This window comes from Leucopleurus acutus (genome assembly GCF_964270905.1).
Source record: "Leucopleurus acutus genome assembly, chromosome: 13".
Classification (NCBI taxonomy): domain Eukaryota; kingdom Metazoa; phylum Chordata; class Mammalia; order Artiodactyla; family Delphinidae; genus Leucopleurus; species Leucopleurus acutus.
Genome location: NC_139155.1, coordinates 16,342,170 through 16,364,738, shown reverse-complemented (window position 1 = coordinate 16,364,738; position 22,569 = coordinate 16,342,170). Strand labels below are relative to the sequence as shown.

At 42.7% G+C, this 22,569-nt stretch overlaps 1 protein-coding gene across 1 annotated transcript in view; it reads left to right on the top strand.

Moving 5' to 3' along the window:
- Positions 1–1,603: 1,603 nt before the first annotated feature.
- LOC309970627 (O-acyltransferase like protein-like) overlaps positions 1,604–22,569 on the top strand; it is a gene marked incomplete at both ends in the record, with an annotated part of 63,163 nt that continues 42,197 nt past the window's right edge. The window contains 5 exon segments of the mRNA XM_082853065.1: positions 1,604–1,625; positions 1,628–1,654; positions 1,657–1,755; positions 17,944–18,083; positions 19,601–19,679. Coding sequence (XP_082709191.1) covers positions 1,604–1,625; positions 1,628–1,654; positions 1,657–1,755; positions 17,944–18,083; positions 19,601–19,679 — 367 coding nt within the window.

Here is a 22,569-nt window from a genome sequence, read left to right as displayed (position 1 = left end):
TTTTAAAAGAGATCCCACAGAGCTCCCTCGCCACTTCCATCCTGTGAGTGTTCCAGGAAAATTGGACGCGAGGGGATGGTCACGTCCCAGGTCTTGGGTGAGTCCCTGGGACGGGCCGCCAAGTGAGAGTTCTTGGAAAGAATCCAAGAGAGTGAGCCATAGTAAAGAAAGCAGTTTACTGAGAGAGATACACTCTCATAGGCAGAAGTGGTCTGTCTCAGAAGGAGAGTGGTCCCAGGGTGTCGGGTATCTGGAAAGGGGTGGTCAGTGTTTATGGGCTGGGTAATTCACAGGCTAAGTGGGAGGATTATTCCAACTATTCCAGAGCAGGGTAGGGATTTCCAGGAACTGGGCCACCACCCACATTTTGACCTTTTATGGTCAGCCTCGGAACTGTCATGGCGACTGTGTGTCACTTAGCATATGCAAATATATTACAATGAGCGTATAATGAGGCTCAAGGTCTCCTGGAAGTCGAATCTTCCACCTTCTTGGGCCTAATTGGTTCTAACCAGTTCATGTCCTGTACTCCACGGCTGAAGGTTGTGCCCTGCCCCCTTCCCTGCTGTCGCATGAGGACACAGAAGGTGCTGGCTAAGACAGCAGGAGGAACTTTACCAGAACAGCAACTTCATCTTGACTTCCCAGTCTCCAGAACTGTGAGCCCTAAGTTTCTGTTGTTTATAAGACACCCAGTCTGTGGTATTTTGTGATAGCAGCCCCAATGGACTCAGACAAAGGGTAGGGGTCTGGGAGGCTAGAGGCTGCTGTGAAGCCAGGAAGTACAACTGAGTCACAGTGGATGTTTTCCATCAGTGTAAACAAAATTTGCATCACATTTTAAATGTAATTAGCGAGGTTATTATTTAAGGACAGGCTTTCTGGAAAGAAAATATTTACACCATGAGAAATCCAGATCCACACATTTTGTTTTTTTAAAGTAGATGAACGCAGTTGCCACCGTCTTTTGTCAGCACCATTTGCTTCCCAGGACATGTGTCCTAAGCTCCCACAAGAGGACGGGTGTGTTTATTTGTCCTACTGCAATGCCGTCTCTTTCCATGGGGGAGTTCATCACTCCCACGTGTGGCTTCCAAGTCCGGCAAACACATTAACAGATGAATACCAAGCCCAGGTGATGACGTAGAAGTCCTTCTTTGCTTATCATTTATCTGAATGTTATATAGGTTGGATTCACACTCATTCTCAGATAAAAACCAAATATTGCCACTTAACATCCTCGGTATATTTATTTTTTAAACCCAGAGGTATATACAAGACATCTAACTAGAGAAAATCTAGTTTTATCCATGTTAGCTGGAAACGTTAATCTGCATAACTAAAGGAAGCCAGGTGGTCAGCGGCCCTCACATCCACAGCACGATTTTGCTCAACAATAACAAGTTGTATACGAATCCGTTTCCATGGCTTGTTCATTGCAGCCGCTTTGCAGGTGGCGGAGGAGTCGCAGCTTGTCTCTGCATGTTAGGGGGTGAGAATGTCACATTTCCCCACAACACGTTATAGACTAGTGTTTCATACGCATGAGGCTCTTTGTCCAGGAGGGCAGTTTCATCCTGGCAGGTTAAGATCCTGACCAAAGATGGTCCTGACCTTACTATTTTGCTTCTCTCTTTTCAGTTTCAACTGCCTTTTGTTTTCCTGCAGGAAACATTTCTCTCAAGCGCCTGCAGGACACTGATGAATTCCTTTCTGATCTGAATTCAGTGGAACCCAAAGAATATGCTCAAAGAAGTAAGTAGGTTTCCCCTAACCCGTTGGGTAGGTGGACACAGGGCAGACAGGTTTGGGCTGGGGGCTAGAAAAACTCCTGAGAATTAAAAAACCCAGAACCAAATAGGAAAGAGAAGATTATCCTCAATTTATAAATTGCTCCAGGAATCAAGGAGGGAGGAGGCATTTTTATTGCAGAAGGCAATAGAGGGGGTGGTATTCTAGCCAGAAGGAATCTCGTGAGGACCCATCTCTTAATAAGACGAGGATTACTTGTAAACTGTATGATTTACTATGTCTACTATTCTGAAGTTGATAACATTTCGCTGTCATAGGGGATGGCTTGGTTTATTTCTTTTTCTAGACATTTAGTCTGCTTTTGGTAAAGAATGCTTCATTATTCAGGAAACAGGTCTTGCCCATTATATGTTGGATAGTAGATTCTGAGGAGTATCCTGGTGACGGCATTGGCTCAAGCTGGAAGAAGTTCAATGGTAGCCAGGCCTCTTTGCGCGTGGTATGGGTGGACATCAGGCTGCTGTAATTATTTTTGTTAGTTTCCCAAAATTATTTTCACAAATAAAGGGACATATATTGGTATCTTCCTGAAGGAAAGGGGCAGGCAATCAGATTCATTTTCAGTGGGATAACCTCTCCAGGAGAATGATTCACTGTTGATGCTGATGTAAACCACTAACAAGGAAAAATGTAAAAACTCGCTCTTTCCAAAGCCAGAAACACTATCATAGCAATTTCCATTTCTGTTTTGTACGCATGACTAGTTTATTTTGTATTGGAAAACATTTAGTAGCATAATATATATTATAGAGAGAAAACAAAAGTTTTGATCTAATATTGAGTCATTCAAAATGGCACATGGTTTGAAGCGAGTGCCGTTCTACACTGAATTATATGTGCTGATAGTTAATGAAACGGTGGGAGATATGAATCCAGTGGATTCAATAACCACCTTCAAGTTGTATTTTGGAATTGATTACGTTTTGCTACAGCATCTGGTGTTGTTTGACAGGGAACATTCTGACAAACCCAGGCCAAATAAGCTGGCCAAGAAAATCCAGAAGGGTGCAACGATTTCTGGTGATGCGGTGGTGGTACCTACTGTCATCATTAGTCACAGCCTTGTTGATGTTTTATTTGTCTTATAAGTTACTCTAGTCATGTACCAACGATGTTTCATCTGTAGGCATCTGAAAGTTGAAATTCTTTTTTTTTTTCAGTTAAAAATATTTCCCTGTGTTGAATGGTCCAAGAAAGAATTGAATGATGTACATAAGTGGATAGATGACAATAACTTAATTTAACAGATGAATACTACTGTCTAGTGTTTTAACTGATTTTCTTTCTAACGCACCCCAAAAACACTTGACATCGTTGCTTTGACATTTTGCCTAAGACTTTTGAGCGCAGAACGTAGTTCTGACCTTTGCTCTCAGCATGGTTTTCCTGGCAGTCATGTGGATGCAAAACTATGAGTCGTTATTTAGAGAGTACTTTTACATGGCAGGTACTGCCCCCAGCCCTATGCAAGAGTTGTCTCCCTTAGGCCTAATGCACCCCACCACCATGGGGAGGGTGTTATTATCACCTCTATTTTATAAATGAACCACGAAGTTGTAAAGTATCTTGCCGAAATAAGTGGTGCAGATAGGATTTCAACCCAGATCATCTGATGCCCGAGCCTGCATTTTCAATCACTGCCTAAAGAAGCAGCCACCAGAGAAACAAGACCAAAACAATAGTCATCAGCAAAAAAAGGAACGAAGCAGAGATACATGTATCAATATGGAGGGAATATACTTAAGTAACATCAAGAAAAAAAAGTTGTAGAAGAATATATATAGTATGTAAAGTTTAAAAGATGCAAATTAAGGTGCTCTACTTCTTTGGGAGACGTATGTATGTAGTACAAATGGAAAGAAATTCATGAGAATGATAACCTCCAAATTCAGTTAGAGGTTGCCTTGCAGTGGGCATGGTGAGGGTGCAGATGTAATTGGGGACCCACCAGATCTCAAACGATGGGTCAAGTTGTGTTTTTTTTAAACTGGGTGATTGAAACATAGGTGTTTCTTACTGTTTCTCTTTATGCCTTTTTAAGATATGAAATGTTGCATCATAATGTTTCAAAACTCCATCCCCAATCCAAAACACAGAGATGACAATAGGAGAACCTCTGAATATGGGTGGGGTCTGAGGAATAAAGTGGAGAGAAAGTGTTCTTGAAATTCAGGCTGACATGTTTTTACACAAGGGAATTGGCATCGTTGCAGCTCAGGAGCAGGGAGAGAGCCTGATATTAGAGCCTGAGACAGACACTCAGTCTGGCAGTGGGAGGACGGATTAAGCAGCATAGAGCTTATGAGAAGGAAGAGTATAGTAATACACCTCCAAAGTGAAGTTTCCGTGCATCCTTCCCACCATCCTTCTGCATTCACTGTCACGCCCACCATCTTAACGGGAACAGAATCCATCAAACAGTATTTGTGTGCTTTAATCTTGCCACGCTCTTGGGTCCCTGTCTGATTTTATCCCTTCTTTCATTGCTGAAGTCCTCAGGCCAGTGTTCTGGCCCCTCTGCTTCTTTTTATTTTATTTTTTTGCGGTACGTGGGCCTCTCACTGTTGTGGCCTCTCCCGTTGCGGAGCACAGGCTCCGGACGCGCAGGCTCAGCGGCCATGGCTCACGGGCCCAGCCGCTCCGCGGCATGTGGGATCTTCCCGGACTGGGGCACGAACCAATGTCCCCTGCATCGACAGGCGGACTCTCAACCACTGCGCCACCAGGGAAGCCCTGGCGCCTCTGCTTCTGATTTTGTTTTTGTTTTGTTTTTACACTCCATAATCCACAGAAATCTACACTGAATCCCTTATTACATATAAAAATTGCAGCCTAAAAGATCTCTGTAACCAAGTAGATACAACTTACATTATCAAGAAGAGAAAAATTAGATTGAAAACTATTGAGCGTCTAGAAAATAAAATATTATGAACTAAAAATAATGCCTTTGAAAAATATTTAATGGTATGGAAGATAATCTTAGTATATTATTAAGGAAAACAATCAGGATACAAAACAATATGTATAATATAATACCTTTTTTGGAAAACATATAGAGATAACTCTGTGTATATGTGTGTGTATATATGTAATATATATATTTATACATTAACATATATTTATAGAGACAGAGAGAGAGAGAGGTGCTATGTCTCTTTTGTAGAGAGAGATTGTCTATCTTGTTTTCCTTTGCAAACTCAAAACCTAGCACGGTGCCTGGAACTCAGAGTGTATATTAGGTGTATACCACATCAATCACATATATATAAATGAATGATTAATAAAAGACTATGAAAACATTCAAAAAAAATCTCTGGCATCCTCCCTCCTGATTAATCATTTTTTTCTCTCAATTTTCTTTCTCCTTGACCACTGTGGTATTCACTTCCTTCTTAAAACTCATCTGTTTCTGATGCAGGGATGGTCCTTCCTGATGGGAATCCTTCTCCCTCCTGCCCTTTCTCTCTCTACCTGATTGCCTGCACCTTCCCACCTGTTCCTTTCCTCATTGTACATTTCTTGTAAACAAATCACATTTTAGAGACAAGGTGTTGGCCCACAGGCGTTGTGTGGGGCTGGCAGTCCTGATGCCTGGGCTCTCATCCTGTTGAGGCCGATAGTCAGCTGTGCGGTTGGCTCTACCCAAGCCATGTCACTTTGCTGAACAAGTTTCCTCACCTATGAAGTGGAGAGGCTGTGTTTCCCAAAGTCTGAAAATCTACAGCAGCTTAAAACATGTTCTAATTCCTGCACCCACCAATCTGCTCCAGCCGGGGTTAAATGTTCGATCTGGTTGTCCAACACAGTGACTTTTAAGGGTTAACAATTGAGTAAATTGAGTAAACAATTGAGTAAATTATGTTAAGAGCAAAAGGAATGAATACCCCAAATTCACCACTTCCTAACTGTTGTATGCACTTGACCATCATCTGTACTCTTGAACTGAGTCTGTGTGGTGGAAATGTATTGCTGTGCTACCGCACATCATCCTTTAAGCTCAAGTTCAGGGATCAGGCTGGGAGCTTGAAGTCTGCTGTGGTAGAAGTATATTCACCACACAAGTCAGCAGTCACTGTAGGTCAGGGCTTGATGTTTTGTTGACTGTCTAGGCTTCAGAAGTTGATGGAGAAAATGTTACAAATTAAAATAAAACTTAAACATGTTATGTCTACAGCCTTTGCATTATAAATAACACCCAAAAACTGTTATTCAGCAAAAACATTGCTCACATCATGGACAAATGAGTGAAGTTCTGACATATATCTTTCTGGCTTCACATCCGTATTACTCATTAAGGTGGACAAAAAATATCACCCAACATTTATGTGGGGATGACACTCACTGGTGTCATAGGTAAAATCATAGGTTGGCTACAGATATGAGAGTTTGGCAAAAATTAGTGAACGCATTCTGTGAGAATCAGTTGGCTATATATGGAATTTATAACAAGGAATATTATTGATTTAATTATTATTTGTAATCTGTGCGTGTTATGGGCTGAATTGCATTCCTCCCAAATTCATATGTTGAGGACTTAATCCCAGTACTTCAGAATGTGACTGTACTTGGAGACAGGGTCGTTAAGGAGATAAGTAATGTGAAATGAGGTCATTGGGATGGGCCCTAATCTAATATGACAGGTGCTTTTATAAGAAGAGATTAGGACACAGACATACTCAGAGGGAAGGCCAAGTGAAGGTGCAGAGAAGGTGTCCGTCTATAAGCCAAGGAGAGAGGCCTCAGTAGAAACCAACCCTGCCAACACCTTGATCTTGAACTTTTAGCCTCCATGACTGTGAGGAAATATATTTCTGTTGTTTAAGCCACCCAGTCTGTGGTATTTTGTAACGGTAGCCTGAGCAAAGTAATACACTATGCTATACATTCTTTATATCAGTATAATTTATGGTGTATGTGTGTGTGTATATATGTATATATATATTTTTCCCTCAATTTGGGGAGAGAGCAGATTATTAAACATTTATCTTCACTGCCCGGCTCCACCCCACTGCTAGCAAAACCTATAGGAGCTGGACTTTTTTTTTTTTTGGCTGCATTGGGTCTTCGTTGCTGTGCACGGGCTTCCTCTAGTTGCAGCGAATGGGGGCTACTCTTTGTTGTGGTGCAGGGGCTTCTCATTGTGGTGGCTTCTCTTGTTGCAGAGCACAGGCTCTAGGCATGTGGGCTTCAGTAGTTGTGGCATGTGGGCTCAGTAGTTGCAGTGCGAGGGCTCTAGGGCACATGGGCTTCAGTAGTTGTGGTGCACGGGCTCAGTAGTTGTGGCACGCAGGCTTAGTTGCTCCGTGGCATGTGGGATCTTCCCCGACCAGGGCTCGAACCCATGTCCCCTGCATTGGCAGGCGGATTCTTAAGCACTGCGCCACCAGGGAAGTCCCTAGGAGCTGGACTTAAGAATCTGAATTTTAAGGAAGCTTCTTACCTGATTCTGATCATTGTGATGGTTAGCTGAAAATAGGGATGTCAGTTTTACTGGTAATTACTGGTGAAAACATACGTCAGACAAGATTCCAAAAGTAGACAAAAAACCCAACCCCCTGTATTAATTTGCTAGGGTTGCTATAACAAAGTACCACAGACTGAGGGGCTTAAACAAGGGAAATTTATTTTCTCACAGCTCTGGAGGCTGGAAGTTCAAGATCAGGATGCTGGTAGGGTTGGTTTCCTCTGTGACCTCTCTCCTTGGCTTGCAGATGGCCAATGACCACCTTCTCCCTGGTGTCTCTCTGTGTGTCCAAATATCCTTTTATACAGACACCAGTCAGATTGGATCAGGGCCCACTCTAACAGCCTCATTTTAACCTAAAAACCCCTTTTCGGGACTTCCCTGGTGGTCCAGCGGGTAAGACTCCAAGCTCCCAATGCAGGGGGCCTGGGTTCGATCCCTGGTTGGGGAACTCGATCCCACACGCATGCCGCAGCTAAGAGTCCACATGCCACAACTAAGGAGTCCACATGCCACAACTAAGAAGACTGCATGTCACAACTAAAAAGATCCTGCATGCTGCAACTAAGACCCGGTGCAGCCAAAATAAATAAACAAATAAACAAACAAATAAATAAATATTAACCTAATCACCTCCTTTTAAAGGCCCTATCTCCAAATGTAGTCACATTCTGAGGTACTGGGGGTTAGGGCTTCAACGTATGAATATCGGGATGCGGGGAGGTGGGTGTGGGGAGCTCAGGTCAGCCCATGCACCCTGTAAAAGCCCATTTGGATTTCTAACCTCTAGAACTGTACGATAAATAACATATGTTGTTTTAAGCCACAGAGTTACAACAATCAAAGTTACATTTTTTTACAGCAGCCACAGGAAACCCATAGACTTGCAGGAAGCTCACTTTGACTAGTGTGGCCACACATCCCGGTGACCCCATTTCTTACAGTTTTTCCTACCCTTTTGTTCTATCTCCACTTTTGGTTCTCCACTTCCAACATCTACTTGTTTTCCTTGCTATGTTTTTAATATTGGACTCCAGTATAAAATGGTGAATTTATTTAGTAAATATGTGATCCTTATTAAATATATGTGGAGGTAGGAGTATATCTATATATCCATATATCCTTTTCAGTTATTCTAATCTGGGAACTGACTGCCTTTGGCTTTATCATATGTGTTCTAGGATAATGATTTCACGTCTCTTGTCTGAATATCTTGTCTCGTTCCATCTTTTCTCTGGAGGAAGAGCACCTGGAAACTAAGAAGGGTGTATGCCCTTCTATGTTGGCAGTTGGTATAAATGTATATAATTTAAAAAGCAGATGACCAGACCACACAATAGAAAAACTATTGAAAGGGGGCTCTGAAGCCATGTTGTGTGTCTTTGGTCCCATCAGGCATCCGATCAGTTATTTCTTCAGGTCTTTCCATGGCCTACTGTGTTCTCCAATTTCCACCCTCCTGGCATCCTGTCTCTCCATAAACTTGTCATACCTTCCCCAAGCACATGGCTGCTGCTTCTCTCTAGGCTCGTAGCTTCCCCAGCCACACCTCACAAGCTAGTTAGTAGCATCCTTGGCTTGGATTAGAATCCCCACTCTGAGAGCGTTGCGGGTTGAACTGTGTCCTCCAAAAAGATATGTTGAATCCCGAGCCCCTGGTACCATGGATTTGTGATCCTATTTGGAAATAGGCTCTTTATAGATGTAATCAAGTTAAGATGAGGTCATGCTGGATTTGGAAGAGTCCTAACCCAGTGACTGGTGTCCTTATGAGGGAACTACACACGCAGACACAGAGACACACAGGGAGGACTGATGCGTAATGACTGAGGCAGAGATTGAAGTGATGTGTCTAGAAGCCAAGGAACGCCAAGGACTGCCCGCGACCACCAGGAGCGCGGAGAGAGGAGTGGGCAGACTCTCCTCCAGCGCCTCCAGAAGGAACCAACCCCACTGACCCCTTGATTTCAGACGTCTAGTCTCCAGAACTGTGGGACAAAAATTTCTGTTGTTTCAAGCCACCCAGTTGGTGGAAATTTGTTAAGACAGCCCTAGGAAACAAATGCAGGGAGCTGTGGCCTCTCAAAACCACCATCCAGAAGAAAAAAGCGTGTGTTTATTATCTGAGACAAAAATTAAAAAGCAAAACAAGCAGTCTCAGGTAGGTCCTGGAATCCATTTTCCTTGCGATGCACCAGGCCCACCCATAGTCATTTCATCAAGTCCAAGCATACCCATTTGTAGCACTGTCTGCAGTGGAGGCCTTTCAGAGGGAATCTACTTATATGGAATTAAAACTTTGCTTAGCATATCGAGGGCCTGATGGTTTCACGTGATGTCTGCATTTTCCTGTACTTTGTTCCTGGGAAGGAGGCGGGTGGAGGGAGGCTTCTGGTTCCCAAGCAGCCTGCAGGGTTTTTCATTTCCTGTTTTCTCTAATCTCCTCACAGCCTTGAAATCTTCCCCAAGCAGCTACTTTTGCTATGAAACTTTCTTAACCCTTCAAGTCCCTTCTCCCTGGTGCTCATGCCTCAGCCCACCCTGACGGCTGGGTTGCCGAACTTCCTACTCTGATCACTTACTCCCTTGGTTTCATCGTTTATCTCTTGAGGTGATTATTTCATGTCGCCTATCTGTGTGTCTCATCCTCTCCCCTGGAAGCCAAGGCCTGTGGTTACACTCCTGGCATAGGAGGTAATCCATAGGTGGCACTCACTGGGCGAGCCAATCACTGGCCCCAGCCCTGCCTTTGTTCTGTGGTCATCAGTGGAGGACTGACCATCTACATGAGTTGCGTTCTCAGAATGTCGCCTCTTTTCCCATCTGGCTGCCAGTCTAGAGGGCATTTTACTCAAGCCCAGCCTCTCCATTGGTGCTGGAGCTAGGGGAATCAAAGATGCTGAAACCAAGAAAATCTCAGAATAGAGAAAGGGTGACACAAGGGGCTTCACTGAAATTTCTGGGTTAGCTGGATTTCAAATATCCATGTTGTGGTAGGCTGAAACATGGATCCCCAAAGATATCTCATTCTAATCCCTGGGACCTGTGAATATTACCTTATATGGAAGCAAGAGCTATGCAGATATGTTTAAGTTAAAGATTTTGAGATGAGGAGTTTACCCTGGCTTACCCAGATGGGCCCTAAATGCAATCACATGTATCCTTAGAAGACGGAGGCAGAGGTGGAGGGAGATTTGACATACAGAGGAGAAGGTGACGTGACCACAGAGGCAGAGATCGGAGCGATGCGGCCACAAGCCAAGGGATGCAGGCAGCCACCAGAAGCTGGAAGAGGCAAAGGACGGACTTTCCCCTGAAGCCTCCAGAGGGAGCACAGCCCTGCTCACACCTTGATTTTGACTGACTCAGTGCTACTGATTTTGGACTTCTGGCCTCCAAAACTGTGAGAGAGTAAATTTCTGTGCCACCAAGTTTGTGGTAATTTGTAATAGCAGTCACAGGAAACTAATACACATACTGTTCTCGTTCTTGAAGTCCAAGATTAATAGTTGGTCAGATGCAAGGGGGACTGCCAAGAGGTGTTTGTGAAGAGCCTGCTTCAGGAACCTGGATATCAAATTGACAGCACATTCAGATCTTTTATCCACAAGGAGATCACTGACAACTGATGCTTAGCATTTAATGTGTATCCAACGCAGGGCAAGGACTGTTCAATTCTAGTTTTAAAAAATCTGCAGTGTAACACAGCCATCTGCTAGGTGCTTAATAAATATTTGCTGTCAATGCTGAAGATGATCGCTGCTTGCAGGATTTGTTTGTGGCTCAGCATTCTAGAAGCTTCTGGTGCCTTCACCTTCCTGATGTAAGTGCATCCATATTTTAAAATTTAAGACCATTGACCAAAGCCTCTCTTTCGTTCATTTAAACCCAGAAATTAATCAATTCTGCATTTTAATATCCGCATATCGTTGCCAAGAAAGAAAATGTGTCTGCTAATTAGCTCGGCAGAATTGAAACAAATTGTTTTTAATCTTTTGGAAATGAAAACTGGGAACAACTGCCATGCAATTTGAAGTAACAGGTGGGCTTAATCATTAGCCTATTCTATCCTTCCCTCCCGTGACAATCACAATGTATTTAGATTTGGACAGTGCCCATGGCCTGGCATCTCAGGTTCTTGACAGAAACTAATTAAGGATAAGGCAGGAAAAGAACAACCTGTCCATTCGATTTCATAACCAGAAAGGAAGCAAATGCAACTGAAAGTCTGCACAGCATACAGAATAACCTCAGGTAGAAAACCCTAAATCCAATCCATTTACAAAGCAAAACACCAATTGGAAAGAGAACTAGAGTTTAATCTTCTCAAGTGAAGAATTAGGTGTCTCTCTACATTTGTCCTTCAGGGATTTATCCAAGGGTCAAGAAAGGCTCTTATAGTTCCAGATCCTTAAACTTTAGGCTATCAAGTTTGGAATACTCAGTGATGGAGAAGGGAATTTGGAAATCATGCAGTCTATTTATAATAAATACATCCAGTTTTGTTTCTGACACACAGAGGACCTTACAATACATTTGTGGAGCTGGATTTGGGGCATTTGTACTTAGTTTTTTCAAAATTTAATTCAGTTAACTCAGCAAATGTTTATTGACCTCCTCCTCTGAAATATCCACTGATGAAGACACAGCCCCTCCCTCGCAGGGGAGACAGGCCAACAGCTACAGGCCTTCTAGTCTGATACACTAAGCTGGAGTCTGGGCTGCTTCCTGGGCAGACCATCTTTCAGCCCAGACTCAAAGGATGATTCAGCATTTGCCAGGCAGACAGGAAGGAGGGACATTCCAGGCAGAAAGACAGACAAGTGCGGGCCTGGTGCGTTCTGTATAATGGAGCAGAGGAAATGGGCGTGGGTGTGGGACGATGAAACTACAGGCAGGTCTGGTCACGAAAGGCCTTTTAAACCGAGCTTGGAGTCTGGAATTAATCTGAAAGAGCACAGCAGTCAAGGCTATAGGCACATAGCATCTCCTGGGAACATTTCAAAAACAATTAATGCCCAGGCCTCACCCCTGACCAATTAAGTCATTCTTTGTGAGGGTGGAGCCTGGGCTTTAGTGTTTTTTAAAAATTGCCCCAGGTGATTCTAATGTCTGCCCAGGATTGAAAATCCCCTCTCTAGATAAGAGATCTGCAAAGGTTTCCTCTAAAGAACCAGATAGTAAATATTTTCAGTTTTGTGGGCCGTACAGCCTCTGTTGCAACTACTCAACCTTGCCTGTATTAGTAAAGCAGCATTGACAATATGTAAACAAATGAGATGGCTGTATTCCAATAAAACTACTTACAAAAATAGCAGGGCCGTAGTTTGCCAACTCCTACTCTAGAGGATGGAACGAGTATCTTTGAAGAATTTTTGAAAATAGTGATTTAAAAATTCTGTTCATATTTTATTGTTTATACACTATATTTGTTAAATATGTGATTCTGTTCTCATTGTAAAAGAATGGAAACAGGGCTTCCCTGGTGGCGCAGTGGTTGAGAGTCCGCCTGCCGATGCAGGGGACACGGGTTCGTGCCCCGGTCCGGGAGGATCCCACATGCCGCGGGGCGGCTGGGCCCGTGAGCCATGGCCGCTGAGCCTGCGCATCCACAGCCTGTGCTCCGCAACGGGAGAGGCCACAACAGTGAGAGGCCCGTGTACCGCAAAAAAAAAAAAAAAAAAAAGAATGGAAACAATACAGACAAAGCTCAAGTCTTTCTTGTTCACTCATTCAATTCTTAGTCCCCTTTCTGGATAACAGCTGTTTAGCAATAGGTGTATATCCTTCTAGAACTTTCTCCGTGCATTTTTGTTCATCTGTCTCTACCAGAAAGATATTGTTTTGTTTTGTAAAATTGAAAAATATATTTATTGTTCTTAATCTTTTTTTTTTTCCATGTTACAGTGTCTTGGAGCATTTCCCACAGCAGCAAATATAGATCTATCTCATTTTAGTTGTTGCCTATGAACATTTAACTTTTTCCTGCTGAACGATTTGAAACTACTGACATTAAACTGTTTTTGTCCCATAAAATGGATCTTTCATGTGGTTCAACCTAACAGTTTGTGTCCATTTTTCTGCTTTTACAAGCATTAATGCCACAAGCATCTGGCAGTTCTCTGCTCATATGTGTTTCCCTGGAGCAGATTCTGAGATGGTGAATTGCTGGGCCACTGGGGATACGGTTAGAAAGGAACCTTCGGGTAAACCACAGACAACAACCCTGACAACCTTCAGCAAAAAGGGGAGTTTATCGGCAGACGATGGGCAGCTCACAGAAGGGAGAGTAAGGCCTGCTAGGCTTGAAACCGGTCACTGGACCAGTGAGGTCCAAACAGCCTCCACAGTGGTGCACATTCTACAGCCGCTGAGGAAACCACCTGTGGATGAATGAAGCCCAAGCTTCTCTTCAGGCCTTGACTCACTCCACACTAGTCCTGGGACCTCATGTCACAGGGACAGGAGGGCAGCGCAGGAGTGGCCTCCAGGGCTCCCATCAGCTTCCATAATGAGAGGACACAGCACCTTGATATTTTTTCAAGACTCCATGGAGTTGGAAAGTGACAATTTTCTAAAAGAAAATTTAGTTGCTATTAGGAAGGAGATTAGCTCCCAGGAGGCCGGATTGAGAGAACTATTTCTTCATATTCTTACCAACATTCAATTTTATCAACCTTCTAAATTTTTACCAATCAGATGGCTAGAAAAACTTGGTGTCTAATTGTGGTTTCTTGGTGAGACTGAACAACTTTCTCATATTTATTGGTCACTTGGATTTCCTTCTCCAAGAGTTGCCTGTTCATATCCTTAGCAGGTTTCAAATCAGTTTCTTTGACTTTTTAAAAATTACTGATTCGTGTTTGTTTTGGGTTTTTCTTCTTTTGGCCACACCGCACAGCTTGTGGGATCTTAGTTGCCCGACCAGAGATCGAACCTGGGCCCACAGCAGTAAAAGTGCCAAGTCTTAAACACTGGACCGCTAGAGAAGTCCCCCCAAATTACTGATTTGTAAATCAACCATACTCCAATATAAATGCAAAAAAATAATGAAAAAAAATAAAAATTACTGATTTGTAAGGGCTTTTTATATGATCAGAATACAATTCTTTATCCGAGTTATTAATACAGTAAATATGACCTCTCCCTTAAGAGTTACGTTTTAACTTTGTTCATGGTGCCTTGGAAGTGTTGTAAGGAGAGGAGGGATGTGGTCAGTCTTGTGACTCAGGCAGTTTAGCTTAAAAGTTGAGCGCTGGCTACAAGTCACTGTGGATACCAGCTCTAAGGTTCTGGGTGTGGTCAGAGCCAAGGAGGGTCACATTCACGGGAGGGAAAAGGGGAAAGTAAGTTTCGCTCATCACAGCAATAACCTGGAGTACTTGGAAGCATAAAAATGAGGCCAGTGATAACAGATACCCACTGGATGAGCCCAAGTGCCCAGAGCAGCAGAACTTGCCAGAAGAGGAGAGGGTTCATGGTGAAAGTCAGTTTACCCTGGGCAGCTCAGCAAGGACCATTTGCCCAATTATGGCCAGAAGGTTTCAAAATAACATACTACTTTCTTTTCGTTTTTTTTTTCTTTTTTGCGGTACGCGGGCCTCTCACTGTTGTGGCCTCTCCCGTTGCGGAGCACAGGCTCCGGATGCGCAGGCTCAGCGGCCATGGCTCACGCGCCCAGCTGCTCCGCGGCATGTGGGATCCTCCCGGACTGGGGCACGAACCTGTGTCCCCTGCATCGGCAGGCAGACTCTCAACCACTGCGCCACCAGGGAAGCCCAACATATCACTTTCTTAAAGAGCACTCATGTAAGCAACATGCAGTTCCTTCAACCTGATTTCTACATTACACCTTGGGAACTCAATTATTAGTAAAGACAGAGACAGAAAGGCAAGAGGAGCTGTATAATTTTCCCAGCTGTATTTGGGGTTTCCTCCCCACTCACTCTAAGGAAGATCATTATCTTTAGCTATACATAAGAACCGACATACCAAACTGACAAACAAAAACAGGGTCTTTCTGTATATCTTAGAGGGCAAGAAGTTATGGGTTCAGATTAAAATGGGTTTGAACACACAGCTCTGATCCTTATTAGCTGCTTTGAATACTCAGCTCTGATTCTTGCTAGCAATTAAAAAGAGGTAGATTTGTATTGCTGTGTATATTACTTATCATCTCTGTGCTTCGGTTTTCTTACTTGTTCTATCACTTAACAATGATGTGACCCTGGGCGAGTGACTTGACCTCCGTATGCCTCAGAAATTAACATTGGTACGTGTGTGTGTATAGCTCTATGTCGTTTTAGCACATGTATAGATTTGTGTAACTCATACCACAATCAAGGCCATAACTATCCATCACCACATCCCTCTTGTTCCTGCTTTATAGACGTATGCAGCCCCTTCCCCCCACCATCACTAATCCTTGGCAAACAGTTATAATTACAGTAAATTTGACTATAACTTTGATTCCAAAACTAGAAAAGGAAAAAAAAATAGTGGTCTAAAGATTAGAAAGAAAGAAATAAGAAGGTAGAACTATTAAGAAAGTTCAGCAAATTCTCCAGATACCAGAACAAATTACAAAAATTGATAGCATTTTTCCACACCAGCAACAGTCAGTTGGAAAATAAAATTGAAAATAAAACACTGAGGAAAATAGCCAACTCTACACTACCTAGGAATTGTTTACATAATCTGTCTTAAGATTATCAAGGAAAAATATAAAGTTATAAATAAGGACACAAAAGAAGATTTTAGTAAATTGCATGACATCCAACGACAGCTTGATACAACAATGATGTCAATTTCCCCCATATAACCTAAAAATAAATTTGAAGCGATTTCAATCAGTATTCTAGTTGGATGTTTTGAGGAACTCAATAAATTTTTTCTGAGATTTTCTGCAATTTCTAAAAATTTTCTGAATATGAATTTTCTGAAAGTTTCTGGATATGAATTTTCTGAAATTTGAATGATTAACACTCCACAAATATTAACTAGCTCAACTTTGAAAAGATGACTAAAGGCTGAATACTTAATATACCTCAAATCCGTAATAATAAAAACCATATGGTTCTGGTATTAGAATCAGACTGGCTTCGTAGGCATGTGACCTTTGCAGTCACACTGTGCCCCACACATAAGAGGGCCCCATGCTTCCTTTAGCGTGATTTGGTGTCACCATCTTGAAATGCTTAATTAATTTTTAAACAAGAGGTCCTGCATTTTCATTCTGTATTAGCCCTGCAAATTATGTAGTCAGTCTTGACTAGAACAAAGATTGTTCAAGACTAGAACAAAAATTACAGGCTCAAAAGAACAGATTTCTATCCAATAAGGAAACCAATAGATAAAGAACTGACAGATAACTGACTGAGAGTAAGTGTTTTCGATAACTCAGGTAGAATAGGACCAATATATAGAATGATAAGGAGCTCTTGCAAATCAAGAAAAGAAAATTCATTAAGAAGTGGGCAAAGGATACAAACAGGTACTTTACAAGAAGAGAAAATTTAAATGGCTTAGCTATTTTAAACAAAAATATCCTGACTTATTTGTAATTTGATAGACAAAAATCCAAACAATTGGATATCATTTTATATCCATTAACCACCAAAAATGGGAAAGCTGGACGATGCAAAGAAGAGATAGGAGTCAGCATCCCTGGGGATGTAGATTGGGGCAGTCACTGTGGAGCACAATCCGGTGGGATTTACACAGTATCTGTGTACCTTCTGATCCAGCAAGCCCACTCACAGGTGTGTATATCTGAGCTGAAGCCTCACGTAGGTTTATACAGGGATACGTATGAGGAGTTTGTCCCTGTGTGTTTTTGTGTGTTAGAGGCCATCTATGGGTCCATCACCCGGGGAATAGCTAAGTCTAAGATGATGATGAGTTATTATACAGAAATCAGAAGCTCTGGACTCGATGAGCACAGTAACACCAGCTCTGAGTTACATATGTGGAAACAGGAGATCTGAAGCACAAGCCCATTCCTATAAATTACAAATACATAAAATAAAAACACCTACAAATGAGACGATATCTATCAAACATGGGGGTGGGTGGAATTGGGGGAAGGGAAAGAGAAAGGGAGAGATGAAGAAAGAGGAAAGGAAATGAATTATTTAAAATGAAGGGGAAGAGGACATATGCGAGCACAAACATAAAATAGGAGCTTTACGGGACCAGGGCTAGAGAGGCGTTAACCGTGGAACTTGATGACGGCCCGCTTTTACTCCCAAGATTAAAAAACAAACAAACAATCAAAGACCTCTCTCCAAAATAAGGTCCTGCAAAATTGGATTCAAAAATTTTAAGACACGAGTATTTTCTCCTGGCTGTATGGAGGAGAAAGAAAAGTTACCAAATTTCAGTTACATCTTTTTTACTCCCCCAAAGCATTTATTTTTTAAACGATTTCAAACTCTTCATTTTTTCAGCAACAGGTCATGTGTGAGAACATACATCATGGTTCTCCTCAGTGAAGAGATGGGCTGTGCGTGCAGAATGCGGGCCCAAGAGTGCCATCTGAATACTTGCCTCTTCTTTTTTCGATCATTTAAATTTTAGAGGTTTAGAAGGTGGAGCTGAATGCCAATAAATTCATTTGAAAGCGACACAAGGAAGCTAAATTTGCCCACTTTTGCTTTGAAATTCAGTGTATGACCCTTTCGGGAAGCTGGGAAGCAATATTTTTAATGGAAATGCGGACAGGCTGGGATCTTCCAGTGAGTGTCTCTCCACCCACGCTCCATCGGGGCGTTTCCAAGGGCAGTCCTGCAAGCTTCACGTCCTGCATGTGAGCGTGGGATCTACACACACACTCTTAAAAGACTGGTGAACGTGGGACTCATGATATGAAACCTGATACAACTCCACTGGTTGCTTATCTTCATTGAAAAAACAACAAACTATTAAGATGTTTTGCAAAAAGTTAAATTTTAAACAGTTGGTGGAAACTTGCTTGCATGTCCTGAGTTTGGGACATTACAGGAGGTAGTTGTCCACAAACCAAACAGGTCTTCAGATGTTCCTCCTACCACATTGCATGGGACAAGACCTTTGGATGACCTTTGTGGGGAATCCAAGGTCAAGTTCCAGCCAATATTCCTGAGCATTAACTCCTGACTCACCATCAGTGTTTGGAATACCAAAGGAAATGGACTTCCCATTACCCATAATCCTTTCCCAGAAACAGAGCTCTGAGACGTGAATCTGAGGTTATCCTAGCAGATGGGTTGGAACTTTTACAAATACATCACTAAATAGGTTGACTGAGGTCACAGGGCTCACTGTCTTCAAAGCATGTTAATTCTTTTACTTTTGGGGGGAAAAAGCTAGGAACAGCACAGCCTCCTATTAAATACAAAGATATACTTTATGCCTGGCACACAACACTAAGAGAAAATACATTCCTAGTTGGCTAATAACAGTTGTATAAAATAACAATAAGAAAACCAAGCTCTTTGATGTTAATGCTATAAAATGGTCTTACAATTGTTAACCAATGAAGATAGGGAGATTATCACCCAGCTCCATCTGTCACGCTGAGAATTTGACAATGATTGCTTGAGGGTTCATATCCTATTTTCAAAGCAGACTAATGATTTTGATATCAGAGCAAAAGGTGAAATGTACGCAATCATGTAAATTATATGCTTAGAAGAAGCATCCCAGCAATTTTTATTTATAACTTGATCTTTGCTTTATTGGGACCGACATTCTCATTTTTGGCTTTTTTATTAATAAAATCTTTACTTGGTACGTTGTGTCCTGCTACAAAGAAATGACAGCTTGGCAAATTTGTTGAAAATTGCATGAGTTGTTAACTCTTAATGACCTGTAATATAGGAGAGAGATGAACTGGGGCAGACTACCCCACACTAGAGGCTACTTTTTTTTTTTTCTTTTAATTTTTAAAAATTTTTGGCCACACCGTGGGGCATGAGAGATCTTAGTTCCCCAGCCAGGGATCGAACCTGTGCCCCCTGCATTGGGAGCACAGAGTCTTGACCACTGGACTGCCAGGGAAGTCCCGAGGCTGCTTTCTAAATAAGCAGTTACGTTAACCCTTGGAGCATATTTTTATTTAAATATGGGTGCATGTGATGTTCTGTAAGTTGACTTGAAATACTCTGTAATGGAAAAACCATCTCCAAAGAAGTCAGCAAACTTTTCTTCTTTCAATAACTTCTCTTTTCCTTCTCCCAATCTGCTGGATTCATGGGTAGTACAGCAGCAGCCTTACTTAGGAACGACCGTGCATATATTCTATGAATACTAACATTAAAGAACATTGTGGCATTGTGTTCCCAGGATGGAGCTGACTACAGCGTGGGCGTGTGTGTCCCCAGTCCTTGTGCTGAAGAAGATGTGAGTGAGATGTCTCGGCTGGGTAGGTGCAATAGAATACCCAGTGAACCTGTTGTCTCAGCATCAAGTTTGAAAACCCCCAGCCCCTTGGAGCCTCTTGGCCATTCTCTTGGGATTGAACCAAACTTTCATCCTGCTAAATCCAATAAACCGAGACTAATAGAGTTTGGGGGTCTTGGGAGTGGGTGGAGAGGAGGAGAAAGACATTAACGAGAAGGTAGGAGCTGAATCTTTATGTAATAACTTTTTTTTTTTTTTTTTTTTTACGGTACGCGGGCCTCTCACTGTTGTGGCCTCTCCCGTTGCGGAGCACAGGCTCCGGACGCGCAGGCTCAGCGGCCATGGCTCACGGGCCCAGCCGCTCCGCGGCATGTGGGATCTTCCCGGACCGGGGCACGAACCCGCGTCCCCTGCATCGGCAGGCGGACTCTCAACCGCTGCGCCACCACGGAAGCCCGATGTAATAACATTTTAAACTTAATCTTCCCTTACCGCCTTAATCAGCCTCAGCTGCCTGGTTAGGTCTGACGGAAGGAGCTGGATGGTATCTGGTTTCCATATTGTGAGGGTTCTCTGCTATGGCCCATGTGTGGAAATCAGTCAGGTGCCAAATCCGGAAAGACGTTCTAAACTGGGATCGTGTGAAGCCAATGTGTTGTGGTGGATTAATGCTAAGCGGCCAGCATTTGGTCCTGGTTTGCACCTCCCAGCTGTGTGATCCTGGGAAAATCACTTAATCTCTCCCTGCTCCAGCCTCTTCCTCTGTACAAAGAGGGGTAGACCATGTTGTTCAGTCTGGCCCCAACTCTCTGCAGGCTTACAGTCCCCTTCTGACTTTAGCCAAGTGGAATGAAAACATTTTAGTCCACATGGAAACTGGTTAGATTTCCTCGAAGTCTTTCAAAATTTTCAAAGGAAGAGCTTTAAAGCCTAAAATTTTTACTGCGAGTGTCTTCTGTACTTATTCTTGTCATCCATCCAAATAAGAACTAATGTGACACATTAAAAGGAAGACATTGTTTCTCTACATACAGAAACTTCCAACACCAAATGTGTGGGTTTCCTCCTCATATTATGAAATTGTGACACCAAGTATCTGGAGGTGGTGCTGACCCCACAAATGAAGGGCTCAGTTTCACATCACTGCTCCCCACTTCAGACACCAATTGTGTAAGTATTGGGTCCTGAGGTTACCCACTACTTCTGTCCGACTTGGCTACAAATCAGGGGCTCCCATGACTCTGATCCTGATTCCCAGGATCCTCTCCTCAGGTTTGATAATTTGCTGTAATGGCTCACAGAACTCAGGCAAACACATGACTTACTATTACTGGCTTATTATAACGAATAAAACTCAGGAATAGCCAAGTGGAAGAGGTGCAGAGGGCAAGGTATGATGAAAGGGGCAAGAGATTCCACGCCCTCTCAGTGTGTACCACCCTCCCAACACCCCAGTGTGTTCACCAGCCTGGAAGCTCTCTGAACCCCTTTGTTAAGGGTTTTTATGAAGGGTCCATTATGTAGGCATGATTGATTAAATCACCGCCTATTGGTGAGTAACTCAGTCCCCAGCCCCTCTCTTCTCCCCAGAGGTTGGGGATGGGTCTGAAACTCCCGACCCTCTGATCACATGGTTGGTTCCTCTGACAACTAGCCCCTCTCCTCCAAGAGCCACGTTATTAGCTTAAACTCAAGTGTGGTTGAAAGGGGCTTATAATGAATAGTAACAGATGCTCCTCTCGGCCCTTCACTTGGGAAATCCCAAGGCTTTAGGAGTTCTGTACCAGGAACTGGGGATGAAGACCGATATATATTTCTTATTATATCACAATATCACACACGGTATTAAAAGCCTCTTTTAAGTGTTGATATTGCAGTTAGTTTTCTTTTTCTTTTTTAATACATTTTTATTTATTTATTTTTGGCTGCGTTGGGTCTTTGTTGCTGCGCGCGGGCTTTCTCTAGATGCGGCGAACGGGGGCTACTCTTTGTTGCGGTGCGCAGGCTTCTCATTGCGGTGGCTTCTCTTGTTGCAGAGCACGGGCTCTAGGCGTGTGGTCTTCAGTAGTTGTGGCGTGTGGGCTCAGTAGTTGGGGCACATGGGCTCAGTAGTTGTGGTGCTCGGGCTTAGTTGCTCCACCACATGTGGGATCTTCCTGGCCTAGGGCTCGAACCCATGTCCCCTGCATTGGCAGGCGGATTCTTAACCTCTGCGCCACCAGGGAAGCCTGCAGTTAGTTTTCAAGAACCTTAAATTGTCCTCTGAATTTATGATTATCCCAACAGCTTCAGGTACATTACCTCTCTATCTAAACCAAATATTTCAGGTGGTATTAAAAAGAAAACAAAACAAAACAAAAAAAGAGAAAGCCAGTTGTTATATATCAAACTTAAATTTCAGTTCTTGTTGAATAAGCCATAAATATCCTAGAAACAAAGAAAAACTTGCAGAGTTGTTATTATATTAGCATAGCAAGTGAATAAATGACTCTCTAATGAGTTAACGGTCATTATTATTTAAGAGATTCATCTGTTAGTCTAGTTTTTCTGCCTAATGCTAAGCTTATTAGCTAGAGTTGATATTAGAATAAAATGGAAGGTTGGAAATTATTATCAATACAAAGATATTTTGATGATTTCTCTCTGAGGAATTAGAAAAATAAAGGGCCCTGATTAAGGTGAGCAGAGTTGACTTGGGTGAATGTATTAGTGGAATTTAGTCCTCACTGCCAAGGTGTTTATCCAGCTTCTACACAGAGGCAGCAGATAGCAATGGGAGCATCTGTGCCCAGGGGAAGAGGTCTCCATCTGGAAAGGATTTGTCAGCTAGCCCTTAAAGTTTTTTGATGGGTTGCCAATATTTCCATTACAGATGTGGAGGCAACCAGCTCAGCAGTAGCTGTTTGTGCGGA